This window comes from Bufo gargarizans, chromosome 3, assembly GCF_014858855.1.
Source record: "Bufo gargarizans isolate SCDJY-AF-19 chromosome 3, ASM1485885v1, whole genome shotgun sequence".
NCBI classification, from domain to species: Eukaryota; Metazoa; Chordata; class Amphibia; order Anura; family Bufonidae; genus Bufo; species Bufo gargarizans.
The window spans coordinates 299,555,696-299,583,168 of record NC_058082.1 but is presented as its reverse complement, the minus strand read 5'-3'; the positions used below and the strand labels follow the sequence as shown (position 1 = coordinate 299,583,168).

The 27,473-nt window shown below is 39.0% G+C and overlaps 1 protein-coding gene across 7 annotated transcripts in view; it reads right to left on the bottom strand.

Moving 5' to 3' along the window:
- The window catches only part of COL16A1 (collagen type XVI alpha 1 chain), a 226,071-nt gene that overhangs the window by 49,005 nt on the left and 149,593 nt on the right, over positions 1–27,473 (bottom strand). For all 7 annotated transcript variants that reach the window (XM_044286553.1, XM_044286551.1, XM_044286554.1 and 4 more), the window contains exons 18-37: positions 23,729–23,824; positions 22,633–22,671; positions 21,987–22,031; positions 19,112–19,147; positions 18,915–19,028; positions 18,333–18,368; positions 16,824–16,859; positions 15,334–15,414; positions 13,778–13,822; positions 9,361–9,396; positions 8,361–8,414; positions 8,138–8,257; positions 7,603–7,638; positions 7,072–7,179; positions 5,951–6,073; positions 5,826–5,879; positions 3,598–3,639; positions 3,421–3,456; positions 3,056–3,100; positions 2,202–2,270 (exon numbers count right to left, since the gene is read on the bottom strand). In XM_044286553.1, coding sequence (XP_044142488.1) covers positions 2,202–2,270; positions 3,056–3,100; positions 3,421–3,456; positions 3,598–3,639; positions 5,826–5,879; positions 5,951–6,073; positions 7,072–7,179; positions 7,603–7,638; positions 8,138–8,257; positions 8,361–8,414; positions 9,361–9,396; positions 13,778–13,822; positions 15,334–15,414; positions 16,824–16,859; positions 18,333–18,368; positions 18,915–19,028; positions 19,112–19,147; positions 21,987–22,031; positions 22,633–22,671; positions 23,729–23,824 — 1,251 coding nt within the window. The remainder of the gene's footprint in view (positions 1–2,201; positions 2,271–3,055; positions 3,101–3,420; positions 3,457–3,597; positions 3,640–5,825; positions 5,880–5,950; positions 6,074–7,071; positions 7,180–7,602; positions 7,639–8,137; positions 8,258–8,360; positions 8,415–9,360; positions 9,397–13,777; positions 13,823–15,333; positions 15,415–16,823; positions 16,860–18,332; positions 18,369–18,914; positions 19,029–19,111; positions 19,148–21,986; positions 22,032–22,632; positions 22,672–23,728; positions 23,825–27,473) is intronic.

The window sequence follows — 27,473 nt, the reverse complement described above, 5'->3', positions numbered from 1 at the left end:
TAGACTTAGATTACTTATCACTCGTCTCGATACCTTTTGTGTCTGGAAATACTCATCTAACAATTTTTAGAATGCTGACATGATATCTGTCATTACTGCTTCTTGTGGTAGGACCACTTTGACTAATAATTGTAAGAAACATTATGTTGTGTCCAAAATGCCTTTCTTCCACATGTAAAAAATATACTCTTTTCTTTTATATTGTTCTAGAAACATTTTTAACTGCACTGTAATTCATCCCAACATTTTTCTTTTGGACCTTATCTTCATTTAAAAAAATGTCCTAATCTGAAGCACCCATTCATGAAAATAAGATGGTCACACATTTACTCTACAAGCGGTTACCTACAGTAACAGGACAGTCTCTATACTTTATAAACAGTTGCCGGTAGTAAAACGACAGTCTCTATATGGAACAAGTGGCTGCAACTGGTAACACGACTGTCTCTATCCTCAGCAACAGTAACAGGACAGTCTTTATATTCTCTGGCACAATCTTGGTTACTTCTGCCTGACAGTTTCTCTTAGTAACAGGTCAGCTTCTTTCTGCAGTGTACTTACAGGAGGTGTAACAGACAGTTACCACTAGCAACAAAGGCCACAGTGCGTCTCACGGTATGCATTGGCAGGGCCACCATACAAAATCCTCACTACAAGTACAGTGGGTTATTGCGGGGCCTAGCACCCTGATTAGGTCACAGGTTGTGGGAACCAGCTAACTCCACAGTATCAGGTTTGGGCCTACCACGTAACAGTCTCCAGGCCAGAGGTGGTCTGAAACAACTTATGTTATCTAGGGCAATCTCCTCTTTGTGGACAGGCATCCACTCAGGTCGCCCAGTCAATTGCAGCAGTCCAGAGTGGGTTTAGGCTGCGATCCTTAACCCCCGATCAATCTCAAGGTCTATTCCTCTCTCAGCAATCCTCAGTGATCCTCCTCACTAGAAACCAGTTAGCAGCAGATGTACTCTCTAAAAACTGACTACAATCTGGTGTTAGCTTCTCCATTTTATGACCTAGCCCCACCTAGAATGCTGCATCCAACATGTGCCGACCCATACAGTCTTAAATCTACACATCTCTATCATGTGACTATTTGTAATGGAAGTACAAAGTGGAAAGTTGCATCCACCAGTAGTCAAAGAACTAGACATAAACTTGCATCTAGTGAGTAGACTTGGGGGAGATTAATCATAGGTAGTGTAAAGGAAAAAAACTGGCTTAGTTGCCTATAGCAACCAATCAAATTCCATCTTTCTTTGATACATCTCCCCCATTGTATTTAAAATGATTTGTCATTAATGTGGGGCTCGGACCTCTGGGACTTAAGCATTTAGTAGAACTACAGAACCTGTTAACTTATAATGCTATACAAACAGAAGTGACCATGTAGCTCACTATATGTCATCAATTTGGTCCCAGATAGACCATTTAAAGGGAACCTGTCATCAACTATATGCTGACCTTACTGAGGGCAGCATAAAATAGTGACAGAAATGCTGATCTCAGCGGTGTGTCACTCATGAGCTAATAGTAAGTGGTTGCGGATAACCAGCATCATAATCATTGCAGCCCAGGCCTTGAAGAGTCAAATCTACCTGAGAAGAGTCATGGTTATTCATAATCTCCTGCCCTCTCACCCATCTCCTAGAGAGATAGGGAGAAAACTAGGTAGAAGACTGTCAATCATCAGCAGGTGGGCAGGAGAGCAGGAAGTCATGAATAGCCATGCCTCTTCTCAGGTGGCCGGGACTCTTTTCCAGGCCCAATCTGCAATGATTGTCATGTTGGTTCGCGGCAACCACTTACTTTTTACTTATAAATGTCTCTACTTTATTCTGCCGTTAGAATGGGCAGCATAAAGTTTATGACAGGTTCCCTTTAAATGTCCAATATCAAACCAAAGCAGGGGCGGACATACAATGTGTACAACCTGTGCAGCTGCACAGGGGTCCAGTAAGTAAGGGGGTGCTTCCACCCTAAAAACTTTTATTCCCTTTATTAGATTGTAGGTAACGGACTGCATAATTGATCTCCATGACTCATAGTAACTGGTGGATTGTAAGAGAGACATAAGGAAGATTTGTGTAATGCACTGTTGGAGATAAAAAGGCCCATATAGCATTCCTGCATGGGGGCCCTCTGCTGTCTATGAACCAAAGGTTTACATTACATTACATATTATTATCCTTTGTACTTACCGGGGGTCCCATGGCTCCTAGGCCAGGCATTCCAGGAGCTCCTGTCGCTCCTTTTTGTCCAGTATTTCCCTGCAGAATTTATTCTCCATTAATTTAGTTCCAAGACAGCAAAATATTTTGTTTCATTTCTTATGTTATTATTATGTTATATTGCTTTAGTCATAATGTTTTCACATATTACATATGGATATAAAGGAATGGTTCAGCATCAGGCATAGGATATTTAAACATTGTGGGTTGTGAGATTTTATATTTTTGCATCAGCAGAAAATTTGAATAGCTGAAATGGGAAGATCAGCTGCTAAGAAAGTACATTAACATATAGAAAGAAAAAAAAGGGGGGGCAGTCAGCACATCCCAATGCGCAGGTGCACGTTGCCGTGGCTGAAAACACAAAGTAAAAAATACAATGCAACAGCACTCTGCAAACCAAATAAAGTACAAAAAAGTATTCTAATGCTAATGCTATGCTTATTATGTAAATTAGAGATGCTTGGCAAATACATTTTGTACAAAATTATTTGGGCCCGTCTGCTACACGTCAAGGCGTATAAGACGGGAACCTAACACTAAGTTTTACCTGTTATGTGCCTTGACGGCTACCATACAATTCAGGGGGTGTATTTGCCAAGCATCCCTAATTTACATGATAAGCATAGCATTAGAATACTTTTTTGTACTTTATTTGGTTTGCAGAGAGCTGTTGCATTGTATTTTTTACATTTACCTATGGATCCCTTATCAATACTAATTATTTTAGTGGGTTTTTAACCTTGCTACATTTTATAATAGAATCCAAATAATCTAGCATTTAATCAATTTCCTGTCTAGCATAATTTTGACTCCATACTCACCTTATCACCTTTAAGGCCAGTAGGACCTTGGGGGCCTTGTGGTCCCTGTAATTATAATTACAACATACATCATTGGCAAAACGATGTATACATTTAATCAATACATTAATAAATCATGGTCGAGTCATTCGCACATGACTGCAATCTGTGATACTATATAGCTATACTCAAGACCCCATACTGTACCGCAGCATGCCTCTGATTGTACATGGAGGCTTATGATAGTTTCTTCTCATGGGTTAGTTGCAAATCTGCAGGAAAATAACTCTGTGTGTATCTCTGTACTTGCAGACAGAGGTGCAATATGGATTCCTGAATATGACCATGTGCATGAATCCTACATTCAAGGTGTGCATAATACTCACAGTTTTTCCAGGTAGGCCAAAATCTCCTTTTTCTCCCTAAGAAATAGACCCAGTTGTTGTCAGTATTTATATCTGATTATGAATACTATACTTTCTGACCATTTACTGTTCTTTAATAATAAAATGAAATATTTGTTTCTGCAAATTATTTTAAAAAGTGGTAGTTTTTATACTTGCCGGTGGCCCTCTTTTTCCTTCTCCTGGAGGCCCTGGGTCTCCCTAGATGGGAAAACACGTGATACTTATATAAAGACATAAAAATACCAATGCAAAATCCCAAAAGTAAAAAACTGTCTTAGGATACCTGCACACAAGTGTAGGTAAACGCATATAAAATCCACACACATATTTCTGTGTGGATTTCTGTGCGTTTCTACACTGAAATCTGCAATTTATAACAGCGTTTTTTTGGTGCAGATTTGATATGGTTTTTCCCCAGTGATCTTGGTCACATGACAGGTTGACATTTTTTTCCACAGAAATTTCTATGGGAAAATGCCTATAAAAATGCCACACCCAGAACATTCTGTGATTAAAAAAAGAAAAAATATATAAAATGTGCATAATATTTTTGGGGGTTCATGGGTTTTATTTATTTCCTCAACTGAGCCAAAGCTAAAGATTATTGGACAGCAAGGCCAAGTATATTTGTAAGCCCCACCACAATCTGTCCAGTAATTCTCAGTATGTGGCACATCTGCATTAGCTCCACCACTTTTGAGGTCCACTTCCGGGAACAATCCTGAAAAAGCTATTACAGGTTTATGGGCACCATCAGACCAGTGGGAGGAAACCAAAATAATTGGAGAAAACCCATATATACATGAGAAACATAGAAACATAGAATGTGTCGGCAGATAAGAACCATTTGGCCCATCTAGTCTGCCCAATATACTAAATACTACGGATAGCCCCTGGCCCTATCTTATATGAAGGATGGCCTTATGCCTATCCCATGTATGCTTAAACTCCTCCACTGTATTTGCAGCTACCACTTCTGCAGGAAGGCTATTCCATGCATCCACTACTCTCTCAGTAAAGTAATACTTCCTGATATTACTTTTAAACCTTTGCCCCTCTCATTTAAAACTATATCCTCTTGTGGTAGTTTTTCTTCTTTTAAATATTCTCTCCTCTTTTACCTTGTTGATTCCCTTTATGTATTTAAAAGTTTCTATCATCACCTCTGTCTCGTCTTTCTTCCAAGCTATACATGTTAAGGTCCTTTAATCTTTCCTGGTAAGTTTTATTCTGCAATCCATGTACCAGTTTAGTAGCTCTTCTCTGAACTCTCTCCAAAGTATCAATATCCTTCTGGAGATATGGTCTCCAGTACTGAGCACAATACTCCAAATGAGGTCTCACTAGTGCTCTGTAGAGCGGCATGAGCACCTCCCTCTTTCTACTGGTAATGCCTCTCCCTATACACCCAAGCATTCTGCTAGCATTTCCTGCTGCTCTATGACATTGTCTGCCTACCTTTAAGTCTTCTGAAATAATGACCCCTAAATCCCTTTCCTCAGATAATGAGGTTAGGACTGTATCACTGATTTTATATTCTGCTCTTGGGTTTTTACGCCCCAGGTGCATTATCTTGCACTTATCAACATTAAATTTTAGTTGCCAGATTTTTGACCATTCCTCTAGTTTTCCTAAGTCCTTTTCCATTTGGTGTATCCCTCCAGGAACATCAACCCTGTTACAAATCTTTGTGTCGTCAGCAAAAAGACACACCTTACCATTGAGGCCTTCTGCAATTTCGCTGATAAAGATATTAAACAATATGGGTCCCAGAACAGATCCCTGAGGTACCCCACTGGTAACAAGACCATGGTCTGAATATACTCCATTGACTACAACCCTCTGTTGTCTGTCCCTCAGCCACTGCCTAGTCTGTCCCTCAGCCACATTTAGACTTTATGAAATCCTTTGTCTGATTTGAACCCTGGATCATAGTGCTGTAGGGCAATAGTGCTAACAACTCAGCCACTTCTTGTAGAATATAATGGAGCAGATTTATCATAGCCTGACAAAGCATACCAGACTATGATAACCAGGTGTGCTGCCAGATGCTGTGCCTAATTTATGATGAGGTGTACACCTTGTCATAAATTAGGCGTAGCATCCAGCAGTCTGTGCACCTGAACTTAAAAAACACGCCTGAACACTGGCATAGAAGATGTGAATGTGGCGGAGCCACTGGCCCCACCCCTCCCTCTCCGTGCCCCCTTTTTGGGAAAGTGGCAAAGTTGAGAAACTGGATTTGTGTAAAAAAATTTGTGCAAGTACCGTTGAAAAAGTGGCAATTTTAATGATAAATGCGGGCCATACGGTGCTATAAGCTATAAAAAATATAGAATAGCTGAAGAAAAGTGAGAAACTGCAAGGGTCAGTTTGTAACTTACATGGGCTCCCTTTATTCCAGGTGGACCCTGAACACCACGTAAACCAGGCTGACCCTAAAAAAAAGACTATATTAGGAGCAATGTACAGTGAGGTATTGCAGATATTTGAATGCAGTGTAACTTACAGGCCTTCCTGTCTGTCCCACTCCTGGAGGTCCTTGATCTCCTTTGGCACCAGGATTTCCAGGTATGCCAATAACATCTGAAAGTTCACTTATTTTTACTGGACAGGTGTCACAGGCATCTCCCTGTAAAGGATGTGATAGTGCTGGATCAATATGTATCTATTTAATAGTCTAACAGCTATACAATAATCTTTCAGGCTACATTCACATCTCCGTTAAGGAGATCTGGCTGCCTGATCCGGCACAAATGCCAGCCGTCACCTGGAGAAAAAATCATTCCGGCTGAAATCAGGCATTTATGCCCGAAAATGGCCGGATCACTGCCGGACCTTATTGTGAAGTACAGCATCCAGCAGACTGCTGTATGCCAGAAGAGCCTGCTAGATCTCCTAATGGAGATGTGAACGTAGCCATACTTGAGTGAATGGGTCTGAGCTGCAATACCAGAAACAGTCAGTGAAAAAGAATGGTGCCGATCTAGGAAAACAAAATCTGAATGTATTTTTGTAATCTTGAAACCACTTTCATTGTGACAACACTGTGTAGACAGAATGCTATCAATTACTAAAACTGGAACTGTGTAGGTAATTACAAGTACAGCAGTATCATCAAGTATCATTCTCCTGAAAGTTTTTGTCAGTAATCTGCCTTATGGAAACGCACTCTACAATGTATGATTTATCTGATCTGGGGTAGATTGGCTGGCGTGTTTTTTGTAAGGAAAAAAGGACTTTATACACATGTTGCATGTTTGCAATAAATTAGACAACCCCAGCAAAAGGGGAAAATATGATTCACAAGGAAAACATGCAGGATCCTCAGAAGATACTTGATGGAGAAAACGAGTGTCATGGTGGGAGGTGATGTTTAGGCAATACTACTGTAGGTGTATAACTATTGTTGATCCACAGTGTGGAGATCCATCTTTGGGCACTGAATTTGAATATGCATAAAAGGCCACCTCATGCTTTTTACATATTGAACACTTTCAAATACATATTTTAGAGACCGTTTATAACATTTTCTAAATGTCCACCATGCAAGACACAACGTAATTCTCCTTATCAAAGGACAACTGAAATAATTTTGTGGTCTGTGGCTGTGCTGTAATACATGCTCACCTTTTCACCTTTAAAGCCAAAAGGCCCCTGGATTCCGGGTTCACCGGGCAAACCTGGTACACCTGCTTCTCCTGGTATGCCTGAATCTCCTTGAGAGCCAGCCTCACCCTGTTTTACAATGAAATATTATGATATAACAGTTTAGGACTATTAACAGGACTCAATTAAAGCTCAACTAAAGGTGTCCATACACAGAAGTAAATAAAGTTGTCTGAACTCGACAATTTTGATTCAAGTGATTGACTGCTCTTGTATATGGGGGTTTACCAAATCTCCCCGACAGATAATGAAAGATGGAGCACATTGAACTAAACACCTGATCCTTTTGTTCTCAAGGGAGAAAGGCTGCCACCTGAGGTGTCTTGCAGCAGTTTACTCACCTTTCCCCAGTGAGAACATATGCATGCTCAACTAAGTGTATGACGGAGTGGATAACTACAGCAGACAACCATTGAAGGTGTGTGGGCACCTTAAGCGCTTTTTAATAGTGGTCTGGTAATTTCCATCTTTCTTGCAATTTTGAAGACTTACCTTTTGTCCTTTCATGCCAGGCCCACCTGGAATACCCTGGAGATTAAACACATAATGGACCAGTCAAAATAACAGTTTCAAATATATAGTTAAGGGTTTTTCCGGCAGTAGAATATCGATGACCTATCCTCAAGATAGGTCTTCAATATCTGATTGGTGGGAGTCCAACTACTGAAACAACCACCAAATGTTTTAAGAGGCCATGGCGCTCCGGTTACTGCTGTGGTTTCTTCCTAGGCCACTGACGACACGTTCCTCAGTCACAAGGCCTATTTTCAGCTGAGTCACATTCAAGTGAATTGAGTTAGGCTGCAATCTGAAGAGCAACTGAATCGCTTACTGGGTGTTGAATGTTGGACCCCCACTGATCTGATATTGATGACCTATCCTGAAGATAGGTCATCAGTATTCTACTCTCAGATAAATCCTTCAATGTACAGAACAGACTAAAATGATTTCAGAGAAAACCATATGAACAAGTCATCATATTTTCATGAGTTGTACACCAATTGGTGCATGACATTTCTGTACTTACATTTTTCCCTGGTAATCCAATCCCAGGTTCCCCTGGCTCTCCTTTCTGTGCTGGGATTTCAAAAGTAGTCTCATGCTGTACTTGTTCAGCTAGAACTGGACATATGGTGCAAGATTCTCCCTGCAATGGGAAACAGATTAATGAGTGAGATAGAACCATGCTCTATAAGGACAGACATCTAGAACATACTGTAATAGCCATGCATAAATGAATATTTTCTAACCTTTTCTCCTTTTGGTCCAGAAGGCCCTGTATTCCCCAGTCCTCCTATTGGTCCCTGTGGGATACTCAAAGTACTAAAGTTATTGATTTTTAACACAGTGATTAATATAGGCCTTTATGTTAAAAGTTCCTTAGTGAATACTAAAGTACTGCAGACCAATGGAGCAATCAACCGCTATAATGTATGAATAATGTATTAATTCTTTTACTCTGGTGTTTTTTTTTGGCCTACACTTTTTGTGACATTTTTTATGGCCTTATTTGCACACAGTGCTCCAGATTTACTAATCCTAAAGATGGCATAAGCTTAGACAGCTGTGTAGATCTGCACCAAAAATCATATAGGCTCAGGCTGAATGATCTCTCTGACTCCATACCAACCAACTAATAGTTAGCTTACTTTGAGAGAGACTTTTATGCCAGAATTGTGGTGCAAAATACACATCTTAGGCCTGCCCCTTCCCATGATGCCCCACCCCTTTCTGCTAAACCCCACCTCTTTATCGAGCATTTCTGAAAAAAGTTTTGAAACTCTAGATACACTAAATTGCTCCAATTTGTGCCCCTTTTTAGACAGAATTTCGGCACAAACACATTAGTAAATCTGAACCACTGTGTCTGACCACTAGCATTTTCTTCATGGCATTTTTCCCCTTCAAAGAAGGTGTTGGCAAAATGCATGAAAAAAAAAATACAATAAAAAAATGGCAAAAGGTATAGCATGTTGTGTTTTTTGTAAGAAGCAAGAAAGATAAAAATATGCCACCTAAAATCCAGGAGCAAGGAGCAAAAAGAAAAAAAAGATTGTGTGTCCTGGTATTTCATATTTCTCATAGACCTTCAGACCTGGTGTTTTTGAAGCAAAATAAAAGGTTTAAAAACACAAGGGCAAACAAATGTCACAAAAAATGCTAAAGTGCAGAAAAACACCACTTAAAAACCAGGTCCCCTAAATGTGCACTTATTTCATGCATGAATTAGCTATGCAAGGTTCTACTCACTGCTATCCCAGCTGGCCCTTGTTCACCACGATCTCCCTATGAACAGAATTTCAAAGCATCACACATATAAATGAGTTGATCAATGCGTTAGAGACAACTTCACTGCACTAATAATACAGAACCGCTAAACTTCTGCTTCCAATTTATTTTGCAATTAGTTTGCCTAAATTAAATAACCAAGTAATACAATTAATAGAGAAACTTTCCCAAAGATTCTAATTACACAAATTGTACATAATGGTGAGTTAAGAGATAGCTGTAATGTTCTCATCATTATTACAAGATTTGCACATAGACTACTAATGCCCGAACTTCACTACCAAGAAGAGTGATTATTGTCCAAGAGTTAAAGAAATTAAACTAGCTGCAGGAAAAGTTCTAAAATAATAAACTATAAAATAAAATAATACTCATTAAATCCCCTGCCGTCCCAGTGCCAATGTTCCTGTGGACACTGCCAGTCTTACTTTCCTGGAGCGGTGACATGTCAGCCTGGCTGTAGCCATTAATCTTGCTTGTTATAGCATGTAAACCTGAGGCCAGTGATTGGCTGTCAGGGTCAAATGCCGATTTAGCACATCAATGCTCCAGGAAAATTAAGGAAAACATAGTCCGTTGGGGACCACCGGAGCTGTAGCACTGAAGCGGCAGAGGATTTAACAGATGAGTATTGTTTGTGTTTTCATTTTTAAAAACTCTCAGACAACCCCTTAAATACAGAGCTATATCAAAAGATTGGGATTACACGTACATAATTAGTATATAAAATATTCCTGTACATGGTCATTAGACAAGAGATAGCTGTAGTATAATGATTGCCTTGAGTCATAAGGATAAACCATGTATGCAACCTCAAGGTGACTGGCACACACACTAATCTGGTTATAAGGCCAAAAAGTATATTGTATATATTAGTAGTAGTGTGTATTAATCAAATAGTAGGAAATAGAAAACCAATATATAAAACTCAATAAGTTACCATATAATATCACTAGTAGAGTGGGTAAATGACATCAAAACATAAGTAAAAAATATAAATTTGTGGGGTCCTCGCAATAAGAATCAAGATAAAAAGTATCTAAATAGTCTATTAAGGGTACTTTCACACTAGCGTTATTCTTTTCCGGCATAGAGTTCCATCCTAGGGGCTCAATACCAGAAAGAACTGATCAGTTTTAGCCCCATGCATTCTGAATGTAGAGCAATCCGTTCTGGATGTCTTCAGTTCAGGCTTTTTGCCTTTTCACGACGGATATAATACCGCAGCATGCTGTGGTTTTATCTCCGTCCAAAATTACGGAACACTTGCCGGAATGTCGGATCTGGGATTTTTTCCTATTAACATGCATTAATGGCGAATCCGGCCCCCATGTTCCGGCAAAATGGAACCGGCATTGCGGTCTGCGTATGCTCAGACCGCAAAAAATTTGAAAAAAATTAATGCCGTATTCGTTTTTCCAGATGACACCGGAGAGACGGATCCGGCATTTCAATGCATTTGTCATACAGATCAGGATCCTGATCTGTCTGACAAATGCCATCAGTTTGCATGTGATTTGACGGATCCGGCAGGCAGTTCCGGCGACGGAATCCTCTGCCACAAGTGTGAAAGTACCCTAAGAATCCATATAAAATCCAAAAAAGTCCATGCAAAGCTGGGGTTGTATGTTAACAAGATGATGGAATCACATGTATGGATGTGAATATACCAATTAAATATTGCTTACTGCCATATATCAAAGCAGCTGTTTAATTGGAGATATTTGTTGGCACGGTGGACTATAGTTTGCACTCTCCTTATGGCCATTAGATTTACATGTTACGGAAGCCAGTGATGAGACTCAGCAGAACAGTCTTGCTCTGCAAGCGCCCAGGTTGATATGTTAGATATATTTGCTTGCCAGCACTATGGATAAGACGTATTAATATAGTTTTCACTCTCTTTCTGGCTATTATATTCACATATTATGGAAACCAGTGATGTAACTCAGCAGAACAGTCTTGCGATACGAGCGCCTTACTACTGGTTTGCGGGTGTTCGGCGTGCAGCTGGTGAAGTTAGCGTCTGACTCATACATCTTATCCACAGTGTCGGCAAGCAAATCTAATGTATCCACCTAGGAAAGACTGTTTTGCTAAGTCTCACTACTGGCTTCCGTAACATATAAATGTAATGGCCATACGGAGAGTGCAAACTATAGTCCACAGTGCTGGCAGACAAATATCTCAGATTAATCAGCTGTATGGCAATAAGAAATATTGAATTAGTATATTCACATCCATACATGTGATTCAATCATATTGTTAATATACAATCCTTAATAGACTATTTAGCTACTTTTTATCTTGATTCTTAAGGCCCATGCACACAACGGTATTTTCTTTCCGCGTCCGTTCCGTTTTTTGCCGACTGTATACAGAACTATTCATTTCAATGTGTCCGTAAAAAAAGACGGCAGTTACTCTGTGCGCATTCCATTTCCGTATGTCCTAAAAAAATAGAACATGTCCCATTATTTTCCGCATTATGGACAAGCATGTTTTAATAGGGGCCAGCTGTTCCGTTCTGCAAAATACGGAATGCACAGGGACATCATCCGTATTTTTTGCGGATCTGTGTTTTGCGGACTGCAAAATACATATGGTTGTGTGCATGAGCCCTTATTGCGAGGGCCCCACAAATTTATATTTTTTACTTCTGTTTTGATGTAATTTACCAACTCTACTAGTAATATTATATGGTAACTAATTAAGTTTTATACACTGCCTGTCCATCTGGATTTAACTAAGCAAATAGTTATGAGCCTCCTATTAGATAATTACTGCGATTATCATTACAGCTGGCAACAAGTTATTTAACCCCAACTGGTGCAATGAGTTGCTTCTCATTTCTTAAACAACTATGTCGAAAGACACATCTCGTGGTCGTGGAAAAGATATCAGTCTGTTTGAGAAGGGTCAAATCATTGGCATGCATCAAGCAAAGAAAAAATCTAAGGAGGTTGCAGAAACTACTAAAATTGGGTTAAAAACTAGAAGGATAGTGGGGACCCATTGTATTCGAGGAAGAAATGTGGTGGGAAAAAAATCCTGAATGATCGTGATCGGGGATCACTTAAACGTTTGGTAAAATCAAATCGAAGAAAAACAACAGTAGAACTCAGGGCTATGTTTAATAGTGAAAGTAAGAGCATTTCCACAATCACAATGTGAAGGGAACTCAAGGGATTGGGACTGAACAGCTGTGTAGCCGTAATAAAACCACTAATCGGTGAGGCAAACCAGAATTAAGGCTTCAATTTGCTAGGGAGCATAAATATTGGTCTCTGGAGCGATGGAAGAAGGTCATGTGGTCTGATGAGTCCAGATTTACCCTGTTCCAGAGTGATGGGCGCATCAGGGTAAGAAGAGAGGCAGATGAAGTGATGCACCCATCATGCCTAGTGCCTACTGTACAAGCCTGGGGTTGCTGCAGTTGGTCAGGTCTAGGTTCAGCAACAGTATGTGCTCCAAGAATGTGGTCAGCTGACTACCTGAACATACTGAATGACCAGGTTATTCCATCAATGGATTTTTTCTTCCATGATGGCACGGGCATATTCCAGGATGTCAATGCCATGATTTATCAGGCTCAAATTGTGAAAGAGTGGATCAGGGAGCATGAGACATCATTTTCACACATGGATTGGCCACCACAGTGTCCAGACCTTAACCACATTGAGAATCTTTGGAATGTGCTGGAGAAGGCTTTGCGCAGCAGTCAAGACTCTACCATCATCAATGCAAGATCTTGGTGAAAAATTTATGCTACACTGGATGGAAATAAATCTTGTGACATTGCAGAAGCTTATCGAAACAATGCCACAGCGAATGCATGCCGTGATCAAACCTAAAGGCGGTCCAACGAGTGTGTGACCTTTTTTATTGGTGGCGACTTTTTTTTGGGACAGTGTATATATATCAGTGATTTTATTGCTGTTTTTCTATTTTCTGCTATTTGATTAATAAACACTACTACAAATATACACAATATACTTTTTGGCCTTTTTAACCGGACTAGTGTGTGTGCCAGCCATCTTGGCGTTTGAAATAACCTTTTGTATGGTCTCACGGATGACCATTAAGACTGAGCACCTGCTATTATCCACAATATAACAGTTTTATCCATATATTCAATCTTGGCAAAGGGACCAAGTCGATAGGATTGAATTCCATGAAAGGCACTGAGCTAATGAATTACATGGCCCATGATTAATAGGTGCAAGTTAGAGAGACATATACTATTCTTGTATGGGAGTTCTCTGCTGTTCAACCTGCCTCAATCAATATGTCCATGATCAGATAAATCAGAAACTTCCACTTTATAATATATGCCACTATATGGTGTTTAACAATTGATGTTGTACATTTATAGTACCTTTTCTCCTTTTGTTCCAGATGGCCCAGTTGCACCAGGCACCCCCTGTTTCAAAAACAGATTGATTTAGACTTGGGTTAGTCACATATATTGCCATACTACTGGAGAGCTGCACCATGCTCAGCTATGTGTTCTTGAGAGATGCAGCTTGGAGGCTATATCATGCAGGCACAAATGTAGCAGAACTTAATTGGTCGTGTAACTATAGACATTATGCAACATAGTAAAATAGAAATTCACTGAGTTAATAAAGACTCATTGCAGGTAGTTTACCAAGCCATGTATGCTGGTTTTCATAAGGTTTTGGCATGTTCCATTTTTGTGCAAAAATTAGCAATTTTTGAAATTTTTACACTGCCCTTGCCACTTTGAGAAGTGTGAAAGTGAGTGTGGCAAGTGGGTAAGATCTGTAGACAAAAGTGTTATTTTTAAAGTATGCCAAATTTGTCATACAACGTGCGACATTTGCTAATTTTGAGCAAATTACGTCAAGACCTACTCAGCCAAAGCTGACTACAAAAATTCCCGTCCTGATGACTCTCCACCATTATCTTTACCACTTGCATGAAAATAAATGTTGGCAAATTACAAAATTTGCTCTGATATATCTTTGAACAGTATCTAGAAAGGATAGTGAGAGAAAGCTGTCAATCATCCTGTGTGGGCGGGGTAAGGCAGGACTCTCACTGCCTCCTAGGAGTCCTGTCGACATTTACTCTTTACTCAGAAAGCCTACTTCAATTCACATAAACCTGTATATTATGGAGCTTGGCTTCTCTCCTTCTGTCATATCCCTCTCTCAGATAAGGCAGCAGAAATAATCTGACAGGTTCACTTTACAAATAATATAAAGATTTGGTGATGGAAGGCAGGTCTGATTTGAATTTTTAGTTTTGCAATTGAATCTGATTGTAAGTTATTCATGATCATTATAGTGATTTATGAGATAGCATTAACCCTCTGTAGGAATATTACATTACTCATTTTCCAAACAGTCATGTAGACAGCTACCTTTTTTTCTGTTTTCAAACTGTCTATCAGTGATGGTTTAACGTCTTTTTCATTTCACAAATGCAGTATAACCAACCAAAGAAGATCATCTCTTTGGTTGAGTCTGCATTCTAACTCGCCAACTTAAGAATAATTTATTAATGGAAATGTGTCACCAGGATCTTGGACTACTATCTGCAGTAGTACATGAGTACTGCAGATAAGGAGTCCATATTGCTATTTTTTTTTTCTACTGCCCCATTTCCCTGATGTCAGTGTTTAAAGCTGTGTTGAAATACACTGTTGGGACTGCTGTGCATGCGCACAAGAGTCCTCTACATTGTGTTAGCACAACAGTCCAGACTGTGCATTTCAGCGCAGCTTTGAGTGCTGACAGTGGAGTAACAGGGGGCAAAAAAATAATAATGGAAAGTGTAGATCTGGACTCCTTATGTGCACTCCTACTCATAATACTTCAGATAATAGTCCAGAATTGTTGTGACAGATTCCCTTTAAGAATGCAATCAAAATGTGTTCACATTAAAAATACAAAAAGAGTTACAAACCGGTAGACCAGTTAGACCAGATATGCCACTTTGTATACCATGTGGGTTTGAAATTGCTGGGCAATTGGTACATGACTCCCCCTGAAACAGAAAGATAAGAGTGCAAACTGTTTGAGATCGTGGAGATATAAAGCAAAAGCATAGAAAGACTGAACTTGAAAGGGATGTTCTATAAGAAGACTAGATAAGATAATTATTTTAACTTATATTTCAACTTAGCTCTATAATGTAATATACACATGTAGAAGGGAACTGCATTTTTATGTGGCTGCCATAAATAGGCCCACATTATCTTTCTTCATAGTTGGTATAGTTAGTACAGCAGGATTTGTATACCCTATGGATGCTGCAATAAATGGAAAATTAAAGTAATATTCCAGTGAGAAACATTTATCACCTACCCCCCCCCCCTTCCATATACTTCACATGTATCATGTATGTGGTACAGAGGATTTTTTACCAAGTAGCAGTCATGCATATACACTGCTGCTCCATGCAATCTGTATGGGAGTTACATAAACAGCTGACTCTCACAGAGTTTGTTTGGCATGGCAGTGCGTCCACTTGACTGTCACTTCACACAAACTTCAGGGTCATAAGGCTGGAAGGGATAGGGATCCAAAAGATTGATAAGAGATACCAGCGATCGGCTCACCACTAATTCATTGCACATCCAGTGGATAGTTGATAAATACCCCTTTAATGAAAATGGAGAAATGACTCCGGGAAATAACTGACAAAAGCACTTTCTCCCAGGAACAAGAGAGTGACAGGAGGATGCACACAGAGCCTGTATGCACTATATAGTGTACTAACATTAAATCCCCTGCCCTCTGCTCACTCTGCCTCAGTCTACACAGCAAAGCTGACAAGTAAGCTGCTGGAAGTAGATCGGTGTGTGTTGCTACAGTTAAATTCTTAAAAATATATTTAAAATAAAATAAAATATGATGATTTAAATAATACAGAATTTCATTGTTTCTTGATACATTTCCATTTATAGGCGTTGTTTCATCTGTGCAATCCTCATTTAATTTTCAGCTTCCACCACGACAGGCTGATTGGGTGGGAGGGGGTTTCTCTTGATAGAAGTAGTGTACAGCTGGCAAACTTGTGCATGTACAATACAATAGACTGCTAAGCTGTAACAGGAGCTGAGATCTTAGTAATGTCAGTGAGCTCCATTATTTGGAACAGCTTACATTTGGCTCTTAATCTTGCATCTAATCCTCAGCCAGTTAGTCCTCAGCCAGGCTTAGTTTAACTGACCACAAATTTCTAGCCAAAAAGAAAATCATTCAATGCATTTTGACCAAACCTGTAATTTTTTGTAATGTAACATACTGTACTATTTAGTTGGGCTCTTTGTGTTCTCACGAGTCAACAAAGATTGCATAGCACAGTCGCTTAGTTACTTTTATGCTGACAGAATCACATTTTTCATTCATTTTTGTAACCCAATTGATATAAGACAATATTTAACATCTTACCTTTTCACCCTTCAATCCATTCATTCCTGGGGTTCCCTGTATTCAAACAAGATGGAAAGACTTAATGTATTATGCTGATTGTTTACATTATTAAAAATAGTCTCATAAAATAGCTAAACTTTTTGTGCACATTTGAAGAGATTAAAGAATAGGACCCTTTCAAATGCCGTAAAAAATCATTATTGCAAGTGCTAATTTCTAAGAATAGGCCCAAATAGGGTACAATAGCTAGTGGGTGAAGTGGACATGTCTCCAAAGTCCTGTATATATCTGGTGGTGTCTGACATCATAGAGCAGAACCGGTCATATATCAGTACCAGCACTTCCACACGTTGTATTTAACATGGGAATACTGTATATTCAAGTGCATCCAATGAACCAGATTCACTATTGACACTGTGCCTCGATTTAATATCTACAACTTTGACAAGGGGGTTTGGCAGTAGCGGGGAAGGGAGTGTGGCCTAAAATGTAACTTTGTGTGTCAAAATGTGCCAAAATTTCTGTCAGAAAAATCTAAAAGAAGCTCAGACCTTTAGACAGTCTATAGCTGATCAGTTTCATCATACAACCTGTGCCATTGTTATAATTCTAGCATATTTAAAGACTTGGCAGGGGGAATATATAATTGTGGTATGCCAGAAGACGTAGAATAGTCACAATTTTTGGTGCAAGTGACTTTTTTGTCAAAATCTGTGACTCTTTACCTTTTCTATCACCCTTGTCACTTTTACAAAAAGTAGATGGGGCCTCCATGGGCCACATTAAAAAATGTGTGCACCAGAAAACTGGCACACATTACATCTGAAATCTACTCCAGCTCCTTGTTGGTGTAGAGTTCATTTTCTGGTGCATGAACTTCCCAAGGATGCATGAAATTTATTAAGAGACGTACCACTTAAGTTTATTTCACTGTATGCCAACAACATTTCTTATTAATGGGGTTGTCCGGATTCCTACAATGATGACCTATCCTGAGGATACGGCATCAATATTTGAAACCAGACAACCCATTTAAAAAGTCCTTTAAATTAGCATGTATTTTTGTTAAATCTACAACAGGGTAAGATCAGCTACTCTAGCTCCCGGCTAAATGACTCAAGGTTTGTGTATCTATCTCACCTAACTATATTTTACTTGCATTTTTTTTCAGATGCTTTTTTTTGTATAGAAAAGTCTGTGGGAAAAGACCTGAAAAAATGCCACATCTAGAACATGCTGTGATTTAAAAAAAAAAAAAAAACACGGAAGGACAAAAAAAATCACTGCCAGGTCTTAAAATGTCATTCCAAAAAGGCTGCTTGTAGGATGCTTTATAATTTCCTAATGGCCAGCATGTAACATCTGGTTGCAGCGTTTTTACTCCAGATATTACATTATAAGAATAATTTTGTGACAGTGTAGCGCCATTACAGTATGACACCATAACTATGAAGGTCTACTTGCACAATAGAAAATATGCAAGACTGAATTGATTGTTAGTCCTTCTCTAAGTCATGCCAGGTATACCTGTTCACCTTTTGGTCCTGATTCACCTTCCGGTCCCTGCAGAAAGAAAAATATGTCAGACGTATGATGGGCTATTTAAACCTCTATGAGTCCCTAAACATTTACAGAATTATGTAACTGGTCTTTCGTTTAATTTTTGACATCTTGGTCTACACCTGTCATCGACTACTTCAACCAAAACTTCAAGATTGCTCCCATTGCTCCTAGAGGCTCATTTGCATATATTAAAACTTCATTTTTCCCAGCAATGTGGGCACATATGAATATGGGACTGCCTGCCCAATTTGCTATAATTTATGCCAGGATCTAGCTGGCATAGATTTGGCTTTCTAGCGTGTGGTGGGCCAGAGATGCACCTAATTTATTAAGAGGCACCTCTTAGATAAAAGCTAAAAATCATCATATCTTGGGAACGTTGTAACCTACAAAGATAAATAAGGTATCTTTTAACTCAGCACGATCAACCCTACCTGGTTTAATAGGATTGGTCCTGCTGACAGAGACTCCTTACGCCCAATGATCAGCAATGGATGTTCATTAAACATTACTATATGAATTAGCCATTCTGTATTCATTACTCACTGGTTTTCCTGGCTCTCCAATTCCAGGGCTACCCTTCTGCCCTTTAATACCTGGCACATTGATAACCTGTGTGCCATCAGATTTGATCGTTGGACAAATTTCACATTGATCACCCTGCAACAAACAAAACATATCAGTTCTCACTTTGTATTCTTACTGCAATAAAATAACTAGAGGTAAGGCAGATGCCAGCTCACCTTTTCTCCCTTCAGTCCAGGGATTCCTGGTTTTCCCTGTAAAAAATAAAAAAATAACACTACAGACAAATTCAACTTTTGTTTTTATAAAAAACAAAAAAAAGTTAAAACAAAACATATACATAGACATCCGTTTGTAGCAAATCTAAAAGTATACATCTGTCTCAGTGAATGAAATGGGAGAAAGGTACAGTCCTGAGACTATACAGAACTATTTGATATATGGATACAAATTTAGAGTACATAAAAATAATATGCTGTGTGCAATTCTATACAGTTTTTTACACACATACTTCAAGACACTTTATTACTCTCAATGGCCAAAAAACTGTCACCTATACACTGCCAAACATAAAAACAGAATACACACAGCCATAAAACACCTTCTAGAAAAAGCTGCGAGTCTACTGTGTCCTGCCTTAAACCATAGTTCACTATTACATTTTAGTTTATTTACAACCTTGTGTATATTTTGCTTTATGCCTTATTCAGCTGGCTGTACTAGAGCCTTATGTGTATTTAGTTCTGAAGATAGGATTTATTATTGCCCGGACAATGCTGGTCAACCTTTCCCTCCATTCTTCTCTCTTCTTCCCTTAAGTATTTTTGTGTGAAATTTGATCATCAGAATATGTTACTATGTTTAATTGTTTTCATATTTTTTATATTATTTTTATATTTTTTTATGTTTTTTAATGTCAAGGACACAAGTCTAGCTTGTCTTTTTTTTTTCTTTTTTTGGTCTCAGTATTTCAAAAGCCAAAACCTTTCTTTATTTTTCTGATTACATAACATATGCAGGACAAATTTTTCTTTTGATGGCACCATTTTGGGGTACATCAGGTGAATTGTGTAACTTTTCAAACATTTTTAGGTCGACTGTGTGAAAAAGAAAAACAATGCAATTCCCATTGTTTTTATGGTTTCATTTTTTAGGATGTTTAGTGCATGGTAATAATGACATTTAATTTTTTTTCTATAGGTTAGTAATGGAGATATCACTTTTAAATGGTTGTGTTATGTTTAAAAAAAATAAAAAATATTGTGAAACCAATATTTTTTTTAGTTTTCTGATAACCTAGCTGTGTGAGGCCTAATTTTTTTTAGCAGGGTGAACTAATGTTTTTATTGATACCATATTTTGGGATACATTGGGTCTTTTTTTTTTTAGCATTTTTGGGGGAGGGAGGGAAAATACAGTTTCATTAAACTGGCACATGAAACATATACAGCAGACAAATTAGGCTGGGACAACACACTGGCGGATAAATTTTGTAAACTGGATTCTTTAAAACATAACCTTTACTTGGTCATTTAAAATATATTTCACACTGGGTGAGAGACAAAAATAACAAAAACAACCTCCACTATATCACATAAAACCAATGAATACGTGAAAAAATGGGTGGATCTCACCTCATCCGAGCAGGATCCACAATCGCAGAGGGTGGTCCTGGCAGTTGGTGGTGCCTGTGACCGGTGTGACCAGGGTGCTGAATTCGTTATGGCAGTATTAAGCCTCCTACTCAACCCTATTCTGGCTTTCCTGCGTACCTAGGGGTAGGGGGCTGTTCTTATCACCTGCCTACCACACATGGAGCACCCGCCCCGATAGGGGCGACCCCACACCGAACCTTACCCTCGGTATGGGTCTAGTGTTCTATATAACCCTATTACAATGCCCTACATGCCAAGTTTCCATCTTTTATTACAGACATCATCAGGGGACTTCACATGTATTCAAGGGTGATCAGAGATCAGGGTGGTTTTAGCCTCCAATCAATCAGAGATCAGGGTGGTTTTCGCCTCCAATCAGTAGGATAGTTGGTGACTCTTATCCTCTCTGGAACATGGGAAGTGTCCCATGTCAGTACATGTCTCACCCAAACTAACAATGATCTCACATGGCTCACCCAGATCATTGTTAGTTTGGGTGAGACATGTACTGACATGGGACACTTCCCATGTTCCAGAGAGGATAAGAGTCACCAACTATCCTACTGATTGGAGGCGAAAACCACCCTGATCTCTGATTGATTGGAGGCTAAAACCACCCTGATCTCTGATCACCCTTGAATACATGTGAAGTCCCCTGATGATGTCTGTAATAAAAGATGGAAACATGGCATGTAGGGCATTGTAATAGGGTTATATAGAACACTAGACCCATACCGAGGGTAAGGTTCGGTGTGGGGTCGCCCCTGTCGGGGCGGGTGCTCCATGTGTGGTAGGCAGGTGATAAGAACAGCCCCCTACCCCTAGGTAGGCAGGAAAGCCAGAATAGGGTTGAGTAGGAGGCTTAATACTGCCATCACGAATTCAGCACCCTGGTCACACCGGTCACAGGCACCACCAACTGCCAGGACCACCCTCTGCGATTGTGGATCCTGCTCGGATGAGGTGAGATCCACCCATTTTTTCACGTATTCATTGGTTTTATGTGATATAGTGGAGGTTGTTTTTGTTATTTTTGTCTCTCACCCAGTGTGAAATATATTTTAAATGACCAAGTAAAGGTTATGTTTTAAAGAATCCAGTTTACAAAATGTATCCGTATATTTTGGGTGTAAATAGATACCACCACATTTGTACTGTAAGTGGCGGTATAATATAATTTTTGGTACAAAGGGACAACACACTGACTAGCCTATCTGTATAAGTCATATTTTTACTGCAACTCTGAAAATAAAATCAATCAATTGCTATGGATGGAATCCCTTATTTGTCTTTTGCACCTCTTTTTAATGATGGTAAAATTGAAACATTAACTTTTAGTGGCGGATGGTTGCGATAACATGTATTCTCCTTAGCAATTGTATCAGTTGTAAATTATTTATAAGTGCATCATAGTATAAATGGCATTAGGCATACTGACTGGTTTTCCCACAGATCCATCTTTGCCTGGAGTTCCTGGTTGACCCTGGGGGTGGAAAAGAAAATGATTGGTGTTAAAATACCAATATGAGCTATATAAGTCACCATTCTGTAATTACTTTGTTCAAAATGGCCCAGGGAGTCCTCCTTCCTCCCCTCCCTTCTGCTGGTGCTACTTTATGCTACTGCACCTTTCACTACTTGGACCGAAGTTTACTGTCCAAGACCTCATAACAACCTTTGTCTGGCCCTATGGCTGTTACCTTGTTTGGGGAACCGTGGTCAGTGTATTGTAGAATTAAGCTAAGATTTTAAGAACCTGTATTGACTGTCTCTATGAAAATGTACCCCATGTCTTACATTTAGAGTATATCACCTATCTAGATCCTATCTATCTATCTATCTATCTATCTATCTATCTATCTATCTATCTATCTATCTATCTATCTATCTATCTATCTATCTATCTATCTATCTATCTTATATCTATCTATCTATCTATCTATCTATCTATCTATCTATCTATCTTATATCTATCTATCTATCTCATATCTATCTATCTATCTCTCTCTATCTATCTTATATCTATCTATCTATCTATCTATCTATCATCCGTCTGTCACTTTACAAATGTTGCAGGCTCTTACGTTCTCTCCTGAAAGACCAGGTGGACCACCAGGATTACCCTAAAATGATAAAAATAAGGATAAACAAGTTTACTAGTAAGATAAAATGTGAATATTTAAGTTTTTACATTTCAGAACATGTGCAAATGTAAGGCTTGTATTTCCTGTTCTCTCATAGGAACTGAAAGACAAAAATCCCAGCAGGGCTGGATCCGTAACATAACAGATACCAGCACCAGACAGAGTCCATTGAATATAATTGGGACCATCAGGTTTCTCTAATGGTGTCTTTTTTACACGATCTGAAAAAAAATACTGTAACTATTGTAGTACTGAATTTACCAGAAAATCCACGCGCATGTAGTTTTATATTATTTAGTTCAGACAATGTTCACATCTGAGTTTCAGTTCTGTGATTTGGTCAGTGTTTATATAACTTATGATGGCAAGAACAGTGCAGCATGTGGCATTAGGCCTCATTCACACGTCCATGACAACATCAGTGACAAGATGGTCAGTGTTTCATGTCTGTGAAGAATCCATGTTTTGTCCGCATGTCTGTTTTATGCCCTCTGTGTGTCATTTCCAAGCAACAATCCATGGAATAGAGATGCAACACGGATGCCATCCATGTTTTGTCACTGACCCATAGACTATACTGGGGGTGAGGGATTCATGATTACAGACAAAAATAGAGCATGCATCTGTGACGTAACCCCGACTCCATGGATGGTGAAAATTCATAGATGTGTGAATTAACACATTAAAATCAGTGGGTACTTGTGCTGTCTGTGGAGAACAAGGTCTTGAATAGAAACTATAGCAAATGCATGAATAGAACCTTTGCCTTCTACAAATATAGTATGGGAATAGATTACTTGCTTTTATTAAACAACATATTGATCAACTCTAATATTTGCACAATTAAACTTTTTACTTATTTTAGAAACCCCATAGATCTCAGAATTATCAGGTCTTCAAAGACCAAATGGCACTCTTGATCAAGACATGCAGACTACAATCCTATCTGTCAACACTGAAGGATTGGGTGGATTATACCATGGCTTGATATCAACAGAGGATTGTCTTCAGCTTCCAGAAGTATTAAAAAACTCACCGGTTTGCCTGGTATTCCAACTCCTGGAAGTCCAGGTTTTCCTGGAGGTCCTGGTTCTCCTGCAAGGCCTTCAGGACCTACTATTCCAGATTCTCCCTACAACAAAACAATCAAATAACAAACTTCATGATTTAAGAAATGGCTAACAAGTTTCAACTAACTTACAATATCTATATAAAAAAACAAATAAATGGAAAATATAATATATATATATATATATATATATATATATATATATATAGTGAAATTCGCTCTGGTAGGCAGGTTAGTGGACGCAGTATAGAGGCAACAAAGTCTTTGAATTAAACAGTTCAGTGTTTATTCACACATTAAGTAAATGACAAAATAAAAAGTCAGTTTTAAGGAAAACAGTCACCTTGTGATTCTGGTGTTTGTTCACACCATGCAGCAAAGAATAAGTCCTTGGACAAAGCAGAATCCACCTGCTTTCACACCAATAAGGTAGCAGGCTTTAATCCAGGCCCAAACTCCCAGGTCCCAACACAGAGACTGACAGAGCTCAACTGTCAGAGAGGAGTAATCCACACCACCTGACAGTGCTGCCTGTGTTTTATAGCCCAAAACCAAGACCCAGCCTGGAACGTGGGTAGTAGTCACCCACCCAGCACTTTGACTGCTCCCAGTAAGAGCCGTTACGGATCACCTATTACAGCCATACTAAACAGCAACTGCTCTTACTTCGCCAAAGCCAGGAACCTCGGTGACACATATTCATCATCCACAATCATCCCTTGAACCCCCCTACAAAATATATATATATATATATATATATATATATATATATATTATATATACACAATATTGCATTCATGTATTTCTTTTCAATTTTCCCCATTTATTATGTTGTACAATTGGAACAGTTATATATGGATGTAATCAGTAACCAAGAAAAAATTTAACATTAAAGCCAACTTAATGATCGTGTCTATAAATTATAGACACCCCCCCCCCCAATGTTCATGAAGTGAAAGGTGAATGACAACCACGAGTCATAGAAAAAGACTTATAGCTAAGCTTTCATTCACTGTATTAATGATTATGGGGCAGAATTATGTAGAATGTTTAAAAGAAATGCTACCTTTGCTGTCTATATATCAAAATAATTACATGGCCATGATCCAGTGCATGTCTGTTTTAGGAGGGTTGCTATTCCACCCTGCCAAGCCCAAGCTGGTCAATCTGTCTGTGGACTGGATGCCATCACTGAGCAAATCAGGTTTCTGGCTCAGTGTCTAATTCTAGAGTTAGGCGTGGGACTTAAGCCCTGTGCTCAATGTTTTCCTTGCCTGTGATTTTTTCCTGGCTTCTGTGAGATTTGTGCTCAGAATAGTTCTGCATTTCTGTTGGACTTTCCTGTGTATTGACCTCCACTAGATTTTGGATTTACCCACTGACTACTGATTAGGCTGTAACTGTTTCTCCTGGCTTTAACTTCTTAGATTGTTTCTGGTTTAAAGGGTAACTGTCATATATATATTTATTTGCTAGTTTATTAGAGCTAGGCATGTATACCTGAGTTAGTCTGTCAATGATTGTCAAAAGATCTGTAATTACCTTATAATAACAGCTTTCATTAATGTCCTCTGTCCCTTTCCACTGCTCCCTTAACCACTTCAACCCCGCTAGCTGAAACCCCCTTAATGACCAGGCCACTTTTTACACTTCTGCACTACACTACTTTCACCGTTTATTGCTCGGTCATGCAACTTACCACCCAAATGAATTTTACCTCCTTTTCTTCTCACTAATAGAGCTTTCATTTGGTGGTATTTCATTGCTGCTGACATTTTTCCTTTTTTTGTTATTAATCGAAATTTAACGATTTTTTTGCAAAAAAATGACATTTTTCACTTTCAGCTGTAAAATTTTGCAAAAAACCCGACATCCATATATACATTTTTTGCTAAATTTATTGTTCTACATGTCTTTGATTAAAAAAAAATGTTTGGGCAAAAAAAAAATAATGGTTTGGGTAAAAGTTATAGCGTTTACAAACTATGGTACAAAAATGTGAATTTCCGCTTTTTGAAGCAGCTCTGACTTTCTGAGCACCTGTCATGTTTCCTGAGGTTCTACAATGCCCAGACAGTAGAAACCCCCCACAAATGACCCCATTTCGGAAAGTAGACACCCTAAGGTATTCACTGATGGGCATAGTGAGTTCATAGAACTTTTTATTTTTTGTCACAAGTTAGCGGAAAATGATGATTTTTTTTTTTCTTACAAAGTCTCATATTCCACTAACTTGTGACAAAAAATAAAAACTTCCATGAACTCACTATGCCCATCAAAAAATACTTTGGGGTGTCTTCTTTCCAAAATGGGGTCACTTGTGGCGTAGTTATACTGCCCTGGCAATTTAGGGGCCCATATGTGTGAGAAGTAGTTTGCAATCAAAATCTGTAAAAAATGACCGGTGAAATACGAAAGGTGCACTTTGGAATGTGGGTCCCTTTGCCCACCTAGGCTGCAAAAAAGTGTCACACATCTGGTATCGCCGTACTCAGGAGAAGTTGGGGAATGTGTTTTGGCGTGTCATTTTACATATACCCATGCTGGGTGAGAGAAATATCTTGGCAAAAGACAACTTTTCCCATTTTTTTTATACAAAGTTGGCATTTGACCAAGATATTTATCTCACCCAGCATGGTTATATGTAAAATGACACCCCAAAACACATTCCCCAACTTCTCCTGAGTACGGCGATACCAGATGTGTGACACTTTTTTGCAGCCAAGGTGGGCAAAGGGGCACATATTCCAAAGTGCACCTTTAGGATTTCGCAGGCCATTTTTTACACATTTTGATTTCAAGCTACTTCTCACACATATGGGCCCCTAAATTGCCAGGGCAGTATAACTACGCCACAAGTGACCCCATTTTGGAAAGAAGACACCCCAAGCTATTCCGTGAGGGGCATGGCGAGTTCCTAGAATTTTTTATTTTTTGTCACAAGTTAGCGGAAAATGATGATTTTTTTAATTTATTTTTTCCTTAGAAAGTCTCATATTCCACTAACTTGCGACAAAAAATAAAAAATTCTAGGAACTCGCCATGCGCCTCACGGAATACCTTGGGGTGTCTTCTTTCCAAAATGGGGTCACTTGTGGCGTAGTTATACTGCCCTGGCAATTTAGGGGCCCTAATGTGTGAGAAGTAGTTTGCAATCAAAATGTGTAAAAAATGGCCTGCGAAATCCGAAAGGTGCTCTTTGGAATGTGTGCCCCTTTTCCCACCTAGGCTGCAATAAAGTGTCACACATCTGGTATCGCCGTACTCAGGAGAAGTTGGGGAATGTGTTTTGGGGTGTCATTTTACATATACCCATGCTGGGTCAGAGAAATATCTTGGCAAAAGACAACTTTTCCCATTTTTTTATACAAAGTTGGCATTTGACCAAGATATTTATCTCACCCAGCATGGGTATATGTAAAATGACACCCCAAAACACATTTGCCAACTTCTCCTGAGTACGGCGATACCACATGTGTGACACTTTTTTGCAGCCTAGATGCGGGTGAGAGAAATATCTTGGCAAAAGACAACTTTTCCCATTTTTTTATACAAAGTTGGCATTTGACACTTTTTTGCAGCCTAGATGCGGGTGAGAGAAATATCTTGGCAAAAGACAACTTTTTTGCAGCCTAGATGCGTAAAGCGGCCCAAATTCCTTTTAGGAGGGCATTTTTAGACATTTGGATCCCAGACTTCTTCTCGCGCTTTC